At 28.3% G+C, this 12,923-nt stretch overlaps 1 protein-coding gene across 1 annotated transcript; it reads right to left on the reverse strand.

Moving 5' to 3' along the window:
- Positions 1-233: 233 nt before the first annotated feature.
- On the reverse strand, positions 234-2,286 carry LOC105144983 (ribosomal RNA small subunit methyltransferase NEP1). Its single transcript, XM_011054271.2, has 4 exons — positions 1,916-2,286; positions 1,541-1,784; positions 545-753; positions 234-457 (listed from the first exon to the last, which is right to left on the reverse strand). The coding sequence occupies exons 1-4, from the start codon at positions 2,054-2,056 to the stop codon at positions 344-346; spliced, it is 708 nt and encodes a 235-aa protein (XP_011052573.1). The 5' UTR covers positions 2,057-2,286; the 3' UTR covers positions 234-343.
- Positions 2,287-12,923: the final 10,637 nt, after the last annotated feature.

The raw sequence follows: 12,923 nt of genomic DNA on the forward strand, positions 1-12,923 counted from the left end.
AAACACTTTTGAATTTGTCGCCATGTATGTGTTAATGCACATCAGTTTGTCACATTTTTTTTCATTTAGCAATTTTATCATATCTATGTTGCCGAATGAAATGTACATATATATTAGGTGTAGTAAAAACAAAATTCATTATTTTTACTACACCTAATATTAAAAATTTATTCAGAAAGAACATCAAAAAGGAACTTCAAAAAGGAAGGTATCATAACAATAAGACAAGAAAATTGCTCTACTAAAATATTGCCCATTTCAGAAAATCTTTCGAATTGGGTTCTCGAAATTTATATAAATTCGAAGTATATAAAACATAAATATACAATATTAGTTTTTTTTATTAAACAACTCCCCAAACTTCTTCAAATGCTGTACATAATTTACTACAGGCAATGGCACCTGAGAGAGGATAATTACTAATTGAGTAGGTATCTTCTGTGTAATCTGTTTTGACCTACAAAGAAACAAGAATATAAAATATTTTATAAAATAGTTTTTAATATAATAGTTGTAATATATCATTTTAATAATAATAACTTACTTGACCATGCGCCATAGCTCCAACTACGACAGCAATGGGATCTTCAGTAGGTACAAGATCTCTTGGATTTAGTACTTTACTTGCATTGAATGACATCAATATCTTTCGACAACCAACTGGCAAATGATTTGTAATAGGATTCTTAATTACTTTAAGAAGCTTCATTGGACCATCCGATGCTCTGACACCATATTTATGTAATAATTGTACTGTAATAAAACACTTAATACATTAATAATATTATCAAATAGTAATAGCTAGGTTTATATAACTTAAGTTTATACAATTTTACTAAATGTTAAGTATAAATAATAAAATCTACTATACTATACTATTAAATATATTGTGAAATATTAAAGGATCGAATTTAAATCAATTCCTTACATTAGATAATAGTTTATTTTTAACTACCTAGTTAAAATAGATTATTTTAATTCAAAAACATGTTAAAAAAATCACATTAAAAAAAATCACATCTAATCAATCATTTTTGTGATCAAATTGCATGGTTTCAAAGTAAATAGTATATGTTTTTATTAACATACACACATAGCAAATAATAAATTAAATTTGAGTCAAATTAATACATTGCTTGAATTAAACTGGTTAACTCTATTGTTTTAGTTAAATTAATGAAATTAGTGAAATAGGAACAGTAACGATCTATAAGAATGATTAAAAAGTAACTCAAATTAGATGTGACTTAACATTATGAATTATTTAACAGTGAAGGCTAGTATTTATAGTCACACACAATTCTTATATTTGAAAATGCCTCATGTAAGCCTCAGTCCTAAATCAATCAGAGATTTTCATATATTATTTAAGATGATCTTAATAAGAAACGGACTATTAATACTGTCCTAAAAGGATATGTAGAAATCACTTATAATCTTATAATAATATTATAATAAAAATAAATTTATAAATCTTTATTATTGCTATTTAAGTTTATTTATCTATTATGATATAGTTAAAATGATCATCAACATTTACCCATCAATCCAGCAAAACGTTTGAATGTCCTTGGTATTCTGGTTTGTGGATTGATTTCTATCAATACATTTTTTTCTGTATGTATATAAACTTGTAACAATCCAGCTCGATTTAACGGACTATCCATTAACATTAACAGACACTGATGAGTGATATCTGGTCTACATGTGCCTGGATCACGCTTATATTTTTTCAAAATATTTGTGTGATCATCGCAATTCAACAGTTCAAAGCTATTTCCAACCTGCAATTATGTTTTATGCTTGTTAATGTAGAAAAATAAAATTATAAAAATGTAACTAAATAATTGATAATAATAAAAAGCATTGTTAAATTTGTAATTATCACTAGATGTAAAAGGAAATATAACCTTACTTTTACAGATTCCAATTGAGAATTTTCCAGTATAACGATAAGACGTTTTTCTTGATTCTTGATATGACCTATTTGCAAATGTTTAGGAGCTGAATCATATTCATAATCATCTTCATCACGCTTCTTCCTTTTGTTTCCCATTTTACACGTTCAAAATAATTAAAATCAATTTAGACTCTAGCCACATAACAAACACATGCGATTGTTTGATTTTGACACAACTGTGATAGAAGTCTGTTCTTTTTGGCTGATCTTTTGTACCAGTTCATCTTTCTTCTTCTTCTTTCCTGGAGAGAAAAGGTAGAAAGATAACTGGTACAAAAGTTCAGCCAAAAAGAACAAGCCTTAAGCCTGTTGCACATGAAATGCATAACACAGCAAAAGCCTAAAGGGCTCCGTACAATAAAAAGAACAGGAAACAGAGAACAGAGAATAAGAATTTCAACCTATCAGAAATCATGTATTGTGGAATACGCAGTTTCTGATAGGTTGAAATTCTTATTCTCTATTCTCTGTTCCTTTTATCGTGCGGAGTCCCTAAGGGCTGCCGCATACGGCTTAGTCTACAATCAGTCGGGAGACATTGTTGTATGTCGCGCCGTAAGAAATTAACCAATCATGATCGATTGTTTCTTTCCATGCGACAGCCAACAACCGAATACTCATGCGTTCGACATTTGACACCGCCATACAATGTATTCCTATTCAAAATTTTGAATTAAACATTCACAATGCACAGAAAAAACTAATATTATTTTGGGAGACATAGAGATATGCTCCATGCAATTCCTATAAATGAATAAAAATGCATTCAAGATTGAAAAGCATTCATTTTTAAAAGCATTCGTAAATCAATATTTCTGAAAATCTGAATCCATTTCAATCCATTCTCGTTTACTGAGTTTCTTTCAATGAAATATAAAACTATGATTACTTGAATTTCTTATGCTTTATGTGTTTTATGTTATGCAAGAGTTTGTACTTCCGTTTAAAGCCGCGATGTTTTATGCAGAAGAAAATGAACCAATCAAAGTCTTTTATTTCCTTCAGAGAAGCATAAGGGTAAGTAAGCTGTTGCATACAAATTAGTAAAAGTGGCTTAGTTTCCACTAAGGGTTTAAACCGGATCAGAATGTAAGAATCAACCAACTACAGTGGAGTATTCTCCTGTTATAGTCAAACGACAGGGGAATGCTCGACTATACAGCATAGGCAGCCCTTATGCTTCTGTTGGAAACTAGGCCAGTATTAAGCGGAGAGCACAGGCTTTTGCATAACGCATAAAATATGTGCTCCTCCTGAAGGAAATAAAGGACTTTGATTGGTTCATTTTCTTAAGCATAAAACATCGCGGCTTTAAGCGGGAAGCACAGCCTCTTGCATCACACATAAGAATTTAAGCAATCATAGTTTATTTCATTGAAAGGAATCCAGCAAACGAGAATGAATTGAAATGGATTTAGATTTTCAAAAATATTAAGTTATAAATTAATTATAAATAAAGTTATAAGTTAAAATGAATGCTTTTCAATCCTAAATGCTTTTCAATTTTTATTCATTTATAGAAATTGCATGGAGCATATTTTTATGTTTTTCAATTTAAAAACAATATTAGCTTTTTTTGTGGATTGTGAATACTGTTCAATTCAAAATTTTGAATAGGAAATGCAATTTTTCAATCCGATTGCATCCAATTGAATCTAATTGAATCCAATTAAATCCAAAAAAAGTAATTATTATTTAAAATATTTACTGGGCTGGGTTTACTGGGCATTTTAATGTGGACATAAATCTAAATAATATTTCTCAGCAAATGAGAATGGATTAAAATGGATTGAAATTTTTTTCTATCCGAATGCGTATTTTAAATAGTGAATACTTTTTTTGGATTTAATTGGATTCAATTGGATTCAATTAGATTTAATTGGATGTAATTGGATTGAAAAACTGCATTTCCTATCCAAAATTTTGAATTGAATAGTATTCACAATGTGTGTGTGTGTGTGTGTGTGTGTGTGTGTGTGCGTGCGTGTGCACGCGCGCAAAAAAAAGCCAATATTATTTTTTAATTGAAAAGCATAGAGATATAATTCATGCAATTCCTATAAATAAATAAGAATGCATTCAGGATTGAAAAGCATTCATTTTAACATTCGTGAATCAATATTTCTGAAAATCTGAATCCATTTCAATTCATTTCAATGCATTCTCATATGCTGGATTTGTATTTCAGCCTTAACAGACATGTTACTTCAAGTTTTAAATCTTTTTTAGCAGATTGATAGCATTTTTTTACATCGGTGCTGTAATAACAATAAATATATTTATTGATTAAAAATTTAATACATGTTTTATCAATTTTTTTAAGCTTAAGTAAAGATTATATGTTCAGTTAATTTAATAAAATTTAAAAATTAAGAAAACATGTGCATTCCTACCGTGTTGCATTTGTCCATAGATGTTTTCAATATGCCTTTTATGAGTTTTTGCCACGCACCATCATAAAAAAGATTACCAACAGAAATATTGTTTATTTTTACAACAGGTAATAAATGTGCTAAATTCATACTGGATTCTTCATTTTGATTAATTCATTTATTTTGGTAAGTAATATTCAACATCACATATATTCAGTTTTTATTAGATGATACATAAACACATGTTTATAAATCCAAAGTAGTATACTTTCATGGAAATCCATATATGTACTTATAAATACTAGGTGACTCTGAATAATTATGAAATAGAAAAAAAATTTTAATGAAATTCAAAATAAACAATTCTCGGCAGCATACTGTCTTTAAATGATTTAATATATACATTCATATAGATAATGCTAAATAATATACATTCATATAGATAATGCTAAATTCTTCGCAGCTATAATATCTTTCGACCATATGGATAATTCAGAACGATAATTCTTCATGAGCCACACAAATTTCCCATTCACTCGTTTTTGCACCCATATTTTAGAGGAGACCGGGATCAATTGAATATAGGAATAAGTAGAATAATCGAGGCTACATTAAAAACAAAACACAGACATGCATAAATGCCTGAACACGCAGCAGCGATTGCCGCTAAGTGTAACATCTTCTGTAACATCTTATTGCGAACACATCTATGATAGAAGTTATGCCACAATTTTAAAAAATCGTATACCTAAATAAATATTTTTATTCTTAAAGTTTTTGTTTTACTATCATATATGATTGTCTGAGATATTTAATTTTTACTTAGATAGTAAGTGTAGTTCTTACTTAATAAAATCCAACGGATTTTTTTTGTTTATGTGTCTCTGTTATCGTATATTATTAATGTTTTTAAAAAATAAACGGATGGGGATAGTAGATTAATCACAGCATGGAACTGTATGACTCATTTAGTGACGATTCTTAAAATACTCAAAATTTTATTCCTTTAAAGAGATTTTCCTCAGTGAATGTAAATATTATAAGTTTAGTTCCCTCATGTCCAATCTCGAAAACTAGGCTTATTCGATGTGTTTTTACAAAATGAACAAATTTTGCAAAAAGAAGTATTGTTTGCCCTGCGAAGCGAATGTTGTGTTCAAAATATATTTTTATAAAAGTTTTATTAATATGTAGCCAAATATGTAGCTTAAAATACATTAATCTTTACTTTAATAATCTTTGTCGAATTACCTCGATCCCGACTTGAATCAGATGGAATGTATTAGACAAATGCATTTTTTTCATATTAGTTATCAGTTTCATCTTATTATTAAAATATTATTAGGTAGTCAAATTATGTAGTAGTTGGTATAGAATTCATTTTTTCGATAAATCTTTTAATTTTGTTTGTAAAAATTCGAAACTGAAAAATGAGTCTATTAGCTCCCCTATATAAAGGAAAGTGGTCTGTTATTATATTAAACAATTAATAACTGCATACAAATCCTAATTTTCTAAGATTATCATTTCATTCTTTGTATAAGGTTTGTCTGTATAAATAATTTTAATTATAATATAAGATAAATACATATTTTTATAAATAACACAAAATGGACATTTTTCAGCAAGAGACACAGTGAGTAGATACAGTGAGTCATTTCATCTTTGTTTATTATTGGCGAACAATAAGGATGAAACGATTTTCTATATTACAACTGTATCGTACCAATTGTTTTTGTTGGAAAACGATCAATATGAATAAATATTTCTTTACCATATTTTAAACAGAATTTATTTCATCATACACGTTTATAATATGCAGTAATACATTTCTAAAAAATATAGAAAAATATATTAGAGAAAGTTTATAAAATATTAATTTCAATATAAAAATTCCCCGATAAATAAGTATGAGAATAACTACATTAGTAAAGAGAATTTTTTATATATTGTTACATGAAACAATCTAGAAAAAATGAACACATCACAGTATATACTGTACTGTGATGAAAATATAATCACTAACAAACTTGATATGAAAATCATACTCTACAAAAACAATAAAAGTACATAGAAGTTATAAAACTTTCATTATAAATAATCAACTTAATACATTCATTATTATCTGTTATTCTTACTTATTAGAAAAAATAAACTAAAAATACAAATAACATAAACAACGACATTTTTATAATTGCAAATGCGAAAACAATATTACTGTAGGTACCTGAAGTTATTACTCATTTATTAGCGATTGTCTGAGAGTACTTAGTTAAATAGCGTAAAATGTAATAATCGCATCTATGTGTTTCAAAATAGATGAAAAAACCGGCACATTCTGATATATTGTTCTGCCAGTATCTGTAATCTGCAAAAATGAGAACATTAAAAAAACTAATAAAGAAAGCAATTTCTATATCTCTTATTATTTCATTTTAAAATTCTATTTTTATTTACCTCTTTGGTATATCATCGTTAAGTTTAAATTTATCCCATTGTCTCGTATTCTCATATAGCACAGAAGATTGAAGTAATATTGCTGTAATGTTGCAATATTGCAGATTGCAATGTAACATTGCAGAGATATTACAGTAATGTAAATTAACAATATGCCTGCAAAATGTCAGTAATGTGCTTGTAATATTCCACAAACATTGCAAAACTGTAATTCTTTAATTATTACAATAATAATAATATAAAAATATAAGTTTTTACAATATTTATGTTGTGTAGTCTTTTAATTTAACAATCGTTTTTATAATATAACAATTAATATAATTCATTTTATATTTAAATAAAAAATTTATTGATCTATTATTTGATGGCCATTTTATTAGCTAAATTTTATATTTATTTTAAATATGAAATCAAAAGATTTTGTATAATATCGAATTTGGATACAATCAATGCATCATTATTGGATAAGATAAGCACTTAAGCTGCGAAAACGATTTATCGAAATATTAATTATGTGATCGATGATGTATTTATATGATGTGAACGCAAAAATAAACCAGCGCCCGAACTTTATTGATAAATTTCATACTCATTCATTTTTTAATCGATTTCAGTTGACTCGGAGTGACTTCGAATTAAAAAAAATCACTGCGATTAATTTAATCCATGATTAACTTACCAAGCGAGTGTATTATTATGTTAATATAGATAATATTTGTAGTTTGTTCGGGGCACATATATGCTTTATTTTTACGAACAAATTTATCCTTCAAAATTAATACTACATTTATTGGAATATTTTATGGTTTTATCATTAAAAAATTGCTTTATAGAAAGCACATATCACTAAAAATGCGATTTGTAAAAAAATTAAAGTTAATGAGATATATGTACAGAAAATAGTTTTTACTTTAGAGTCTTCATAAAAAATTTATCTAAATACATTACATTGTAAAATTGCTGGATGTTTCGTTGCAATATAACAAAAAGCGGACATCTTAACATTGTTGGAATCTTGCAGCAACGAATCAGCACGTTTTGCCATGCAGTATTGCAATGTTTCAGTGAAATTATTCTGCAATATTTCTGCAATCTTTCTGTGCTGTATGGGATCATTTCATTAGCATAATCATTTTATATATCTACAAAATATTTCGTATTTTAATAATTTATAAATATATATATATATATATTTATAAATTATTAAATATATATAATTATATATATATTTTTTTTTACAGGAGGAACAATTAAAATGTAGTTATTGCAGTTGGTGCTTAAACGAGCACCAATTATTATAGGTCATTCATGCTTTGCGGATGCTTCGTGATTTCAATTTTTGCCACACCACTTTCATGTGCAACATTTTGTTATTTTTTGATTTTCTAGATTTCCTGTAGCAATCTTTCAAATAATTCCAACATTTTTCCGCTTCTGTAGGTGTATAATTGTGTAACATACAATTTTAATTAGAAATATAACGAACATGATTCATTTACAAATTGATCTTCAATTTCTTTAAAATTATACAATTTCAAATTGATTTTAAAGTAATTCCATTTATTTTTTTGGAAGAAAATCAACCAAAAAATTATCTAAAACCAAACAAAGCCGAACAAAGTAACATTGCGAAAAAGCGCATTCTGGTCGCGACCATTATGTATCTCTTAAATATAAACCGACTTCTCTCTATAAAGTATCTTTTTGTTTTCTTCCTCTTTCTTTCAGAGATAGGAGAAAATCATAAAGTGCAGGACTGCTTATTACTGCTGCTATTCAGTCTTTGTCCAATTGTTCTTTATTAATATAACAACTATAGTGTTTCAGTCTCATTTTTTGTAATAACATTACATTTATTAATAATAAAATTTATCAGGATTGATCGTGCAAAGATTCACCAACTTCACGATGCGAAACAAACCGTTATTCATAGTCGATTCTTACATTTAGGGCTATCTTAAATACAAGCTTAAGATGTTATAAGTCAATCTGATTATATAGCATCTTAAGACATTATTTAAGACAGATTTAAAATAAAAATGGATTGTGAATATCACCCCTATTTCGCGTTTTACAGTTGATAGCTCTTTCGTGATGACTATTGACGATGAGAAACAAAAGTAGGCGTAACATGGCCGAATTGCACATACCATGTAATCCTTTCATCATGGTGTTGTAACAGAGAGGAGAGGTGAGATGGGAGTCTCATCGCGTGGAAAGTCATACATCCCACAGCAAGAGAAATGGTGGGGTGAGAATCGCTTCACGCGGAAAGTCGTGCTGGAGCAAAATGAGGTGGAAGTCGCTTCGCGTAGAAACTCGTGATAGGGAGGGGATGAGATGAAATTCTTAACATATCTTGTCAAGGTCAATGTCCTGAATAATAAGAATATTTTAGTCAATGATCATTGTTTATATAAAAAGTTATTATCAAATTGATCATAAAATTAACTTATGATTATCAAATTGAATATTGAATATTATAGAATCTTTTATTTTTCCTGTGTTCCTTACAAAAAGTGCTCTTAAATATAACTTCTATCTTGAGAGGCCACATGCAGTTATCGTAATCACCCTTACAATTTGAGAAAATTTATTTACCTCGACAACTGTTCTTCGTACAAGGTTTAATAAAAAATTTGTCGGAAATTTGTAGGAAACTTGTCATTTTGAATAAATACTTTTTATGCAGGAGTAGCCGAATCCAAGATATTTACATAAATCATTAAAAAATAAGTTTCATTCAAAAATAAAAGAAAACTTTCTTAAAATCGTATCTCAGAAAATATTGATCATACGAGGATGAATAGAAAATGATTTTATAGGGAATTTAATAATCTTCCACCTTTATAAGAGTTAGTTTGTACGTAAAAATAGAGCTAAATCTGAAATATTTATGAAAAAAGTTTCAATTGTCGAAATAATCAAAAGTAGAACATTCTTACAAAATTCTATCATGGAAAGAATTGGAGAGAATTGATTGTACGACCTTAAAAATAAATGAAATTGTTTCTAATTTTATCAACTCCATTTTTGATAATGATTTTTGTTCCGATAAAATAAATTCCTTTCGAGATATTTTTGAAAAACCGCATTTTTTATCATTTTTCCGAAGATGAAAAGTTTTCAAAATTCGTTGGGAATTAGGACTTTTAATATATTGTATAATACGTTATTTTGAACAAATTCCTGCAAACATATCTTTTATGGCAATTTTGCCTCCAAAAAATCTAATATTCCTGAGCCAATTACAAGTATAACAAATTTTCTGGTATTTATTTAACATGGAAGAGATATTACATTAGAGTAGAATTGTACAGACTGAAATTTGGTTTCAAGTAATTTTTAAATAATCTCTGATTAAGTTTACGTAAAGTACGTGATAAAACAAAAGTTTCAGGAATTGAAACAGATAGAAATGAATTCATGTACTCATTGCTGAAAAACAAAAATACTGATACAAAATTCTGATTTTTCGGATATCTATGACGCTGCTTATTATTTCTATTTCCACTCTGTTACAATGTATATACACAAGACACTGGTATTGACTTTCATATTGATATTCGTTCAAGGGCAGACAACATATAGAGTGAAAAAGTGTCGGCTAGAGTGCTGTTTAAAACTGTGCCTAGTCTAATGGAAAGAAACTTGGAACACATAAAAATTTTATTTTAAGTTCTCCGATTGGATCGTATTGTCTATAATATCTAGTTTCTCTACATTGATATAATGTCAGAGACGGAGCGTACGACCGAAGGCAAGAAATATTTGGAGTCGATTTGACAAATCGGAGTATGATAAGGCCGAATATAGGTGAGCCCGGGGTGAAGACTTAGCAAAAAAGATGATTTCAATTGAAATATTCGTGAGTTATATAATATTATTTAGTGTGATGATGATTTTTTAAGAGAAATGTTACAATGTACTTTCTACAAAGAAAAAGTAAGTGTTTTTATGTGATCCTCAGTAATTCCTCATCTTATTGTTATTTGTTTTGTCTTTCAACTTTAGAGTCATTAGACTACAAAATGGTTTAACAGCTTTGCTAATATCTGGATTGGAAGGAACGAATTTTGACGATAATTGAACTATAAAGATCATGATGAATTTAGTCCTGCAAAACGATTTAAAAGAGATATATCGAAGGTATAAATAAGACAATTCAGTTAGCACTTTAGGACATTTCTATCATATTATCTTTCTACATAATCCGTTACTAAAATTTCATTGAAATTATAATATCAGAGATTTATAAATTCATAAAAAATAATCTAGTTCTTTAAAATTGTGTTCAGAAGCGTATAATTAGTGCAATTGTATTCATCTATCTATATCATCAAACGTAAAAGGATAAAATGTCGCAATGACATTAATAGCGTATTCATCGAACGTAGTTAGGCTTGATATTGTTAATTATATCTGATATTTCTGTTCAAAAAACATGACTCCTCTATTATTTGTAAATGAGTTTGTAATCGATTCGTTTCGAAATGTGTAAACTGTTCACTAATAATCCCATTACTGTGTTGTGCTTGATCAATTTAAAATTTTGTATGTAACGCATGATATGTACAAGTATATATATATATATATATATTTAAACCCAGGCATTTTGTGGCTTGTGTGTGAAAGTAGGCAGTTTTAACGATCTACCAGACCTTCCAGGCCTGGCACATTTGCTTGAGCGCATAGTTTTCATGGGATCCAAAAAATATCTTGAGGTATTAAAACATGATAAGTGAATTATTATAAAATACATTTTTGTGCATTTAAATACATAAATATTATTCTATTTGCAGAATTTCAATGAATTTGTCAGTCTCTATAGTGGCACTACTGATAGTGGAACAGATTGCGAGTACACACGATTTTACTTTGATGTCTCAGTGAAACAATTGGAATCAGCTCTTGATCATTTTGTTCAATTTTTCATTGATCATCCTTGATGAAGAAAAATGCCATCATGCGGGAGCGAGAGGTCATAGAATACGGTATATATATATAAGTAATATTGTTGCAGCAACTACAGTTTATTTTTAATGTTTCATGTTCACATAGAGTTTCAGTCCAGTTTCTTGTTTTGTGACAAAAATAGAAAAGAACTAATACTGGCCGATAATACTCGAATTCGTCTTCCACCCAATAGGATTCACTGGAAAGCGTTAACATCACAATACTGTAGATGATGACAAGCTGTACGAAGAGTTGCATAAATTCAGAGAGCGCCATTATAGTGCTCACAGAATGACGCTAGCAATACAGGTAACTTTAATAATTTACAATTGCAATGAACGATCGATTTCTTATTATTAAATATAGTTAATTTATAGTAAGTAATGCTTACATCTTTTTATAGGCGAAATTACTACTGGATATATTAGAAAAATATGTCACAGACTCCTTTGCTGGTATACTAAGTAATTGGCTATCTTTTGATATTTCTCCCAAATTTGAAAACGATCAATTTTTTGATACTGTCGTTTCCAAAAATATGTATAAAATTATAATAGATCCATCAAAGATATCAACCAAGTATGTAACTTAGACAAGCAAATTCAAAAAGAGCCGTGCATATGATACAAATGCACAAAAATAAAACTTGGCTTTTACAGTTACATGTAATATGGATTTTGCCTTCAAAATTTAATCAGTACAGAAGTAAACCATTTAAATATATTTCATCGATTATTGAGAATAAAGAAAGTGGATCTTTAACTAGTTATCTGCGTAAAAAAATGTGGTGATTGATTTGTTCTGTAGTAACTGTGATAACGATAATGGTTTCGGATACAACTCTATGTATGTTTTATTCGAGATTATAGTTCAACTCTCCCGTGAGGGACAACAGCAATTGAATGACGTTCTATGCAATATTTTCCTTTATTAAATTAGTAAAAAGGTCTGGTCTACAAGAATGGATGTATAATGTATTATTTTACAAGATTGGAAAAAATAATTTTAGGTAAATCAATTTAGAAATAAATTGATATGTAGAAAAGAAAAATACTATTATTATACATAAGATATGTCACTTATATTTCGAGGTTTTTTTAGATTTTTTAATAAGAACGATGACGTGTTTGATTTATGTAAGCGTATGCATTTCTATCCGTCGCGTGATTATTTAACTG

The sequence above is a fragment of the Acromyrmex echinatior genome, chromosome 3 (assembly GCF_024713525.1).
Source record: "Acromyrmex echinatior isolate Ae372 chromosome 3, ASM2471352v2, whole genome shotgun sequence".
In the NCBI taxonomy this organism is placed as follows: Eukaryota; Metazoa; Arthropoda; class Insecta; order Hymenoptera; family Formicidae; genus Acromyrmex; species Acromyrmex echinatior.

What these genes read in the sequence shown, in the direction of transcription:
- LOC105144983 (XM_011054271.2), bottom strand. Translation starts at nt 2,056, where the DNA reads ATGGGAAACAAAAGGAAGAAGCGTGATGAAGATGATTATGAATATGAT. An exon ending in CTCAATTGGAATCTGTAAAA is followed by an intron (nt 1,785 to 1,915) that starts GTAAGGTTATAT and finishes ACATAATTGCAG; the next exon opens with GTTGGAAATAGCTTTGAACT. An exon ending in GAGCTATGGCGCATGGTCAA is followed by an intron (nt 458 to 544) that starts GTAAGTTATTAT and finishes GTTTCTTTGTAG; the next exon opens with GTCAAAACAGATTACACAGA.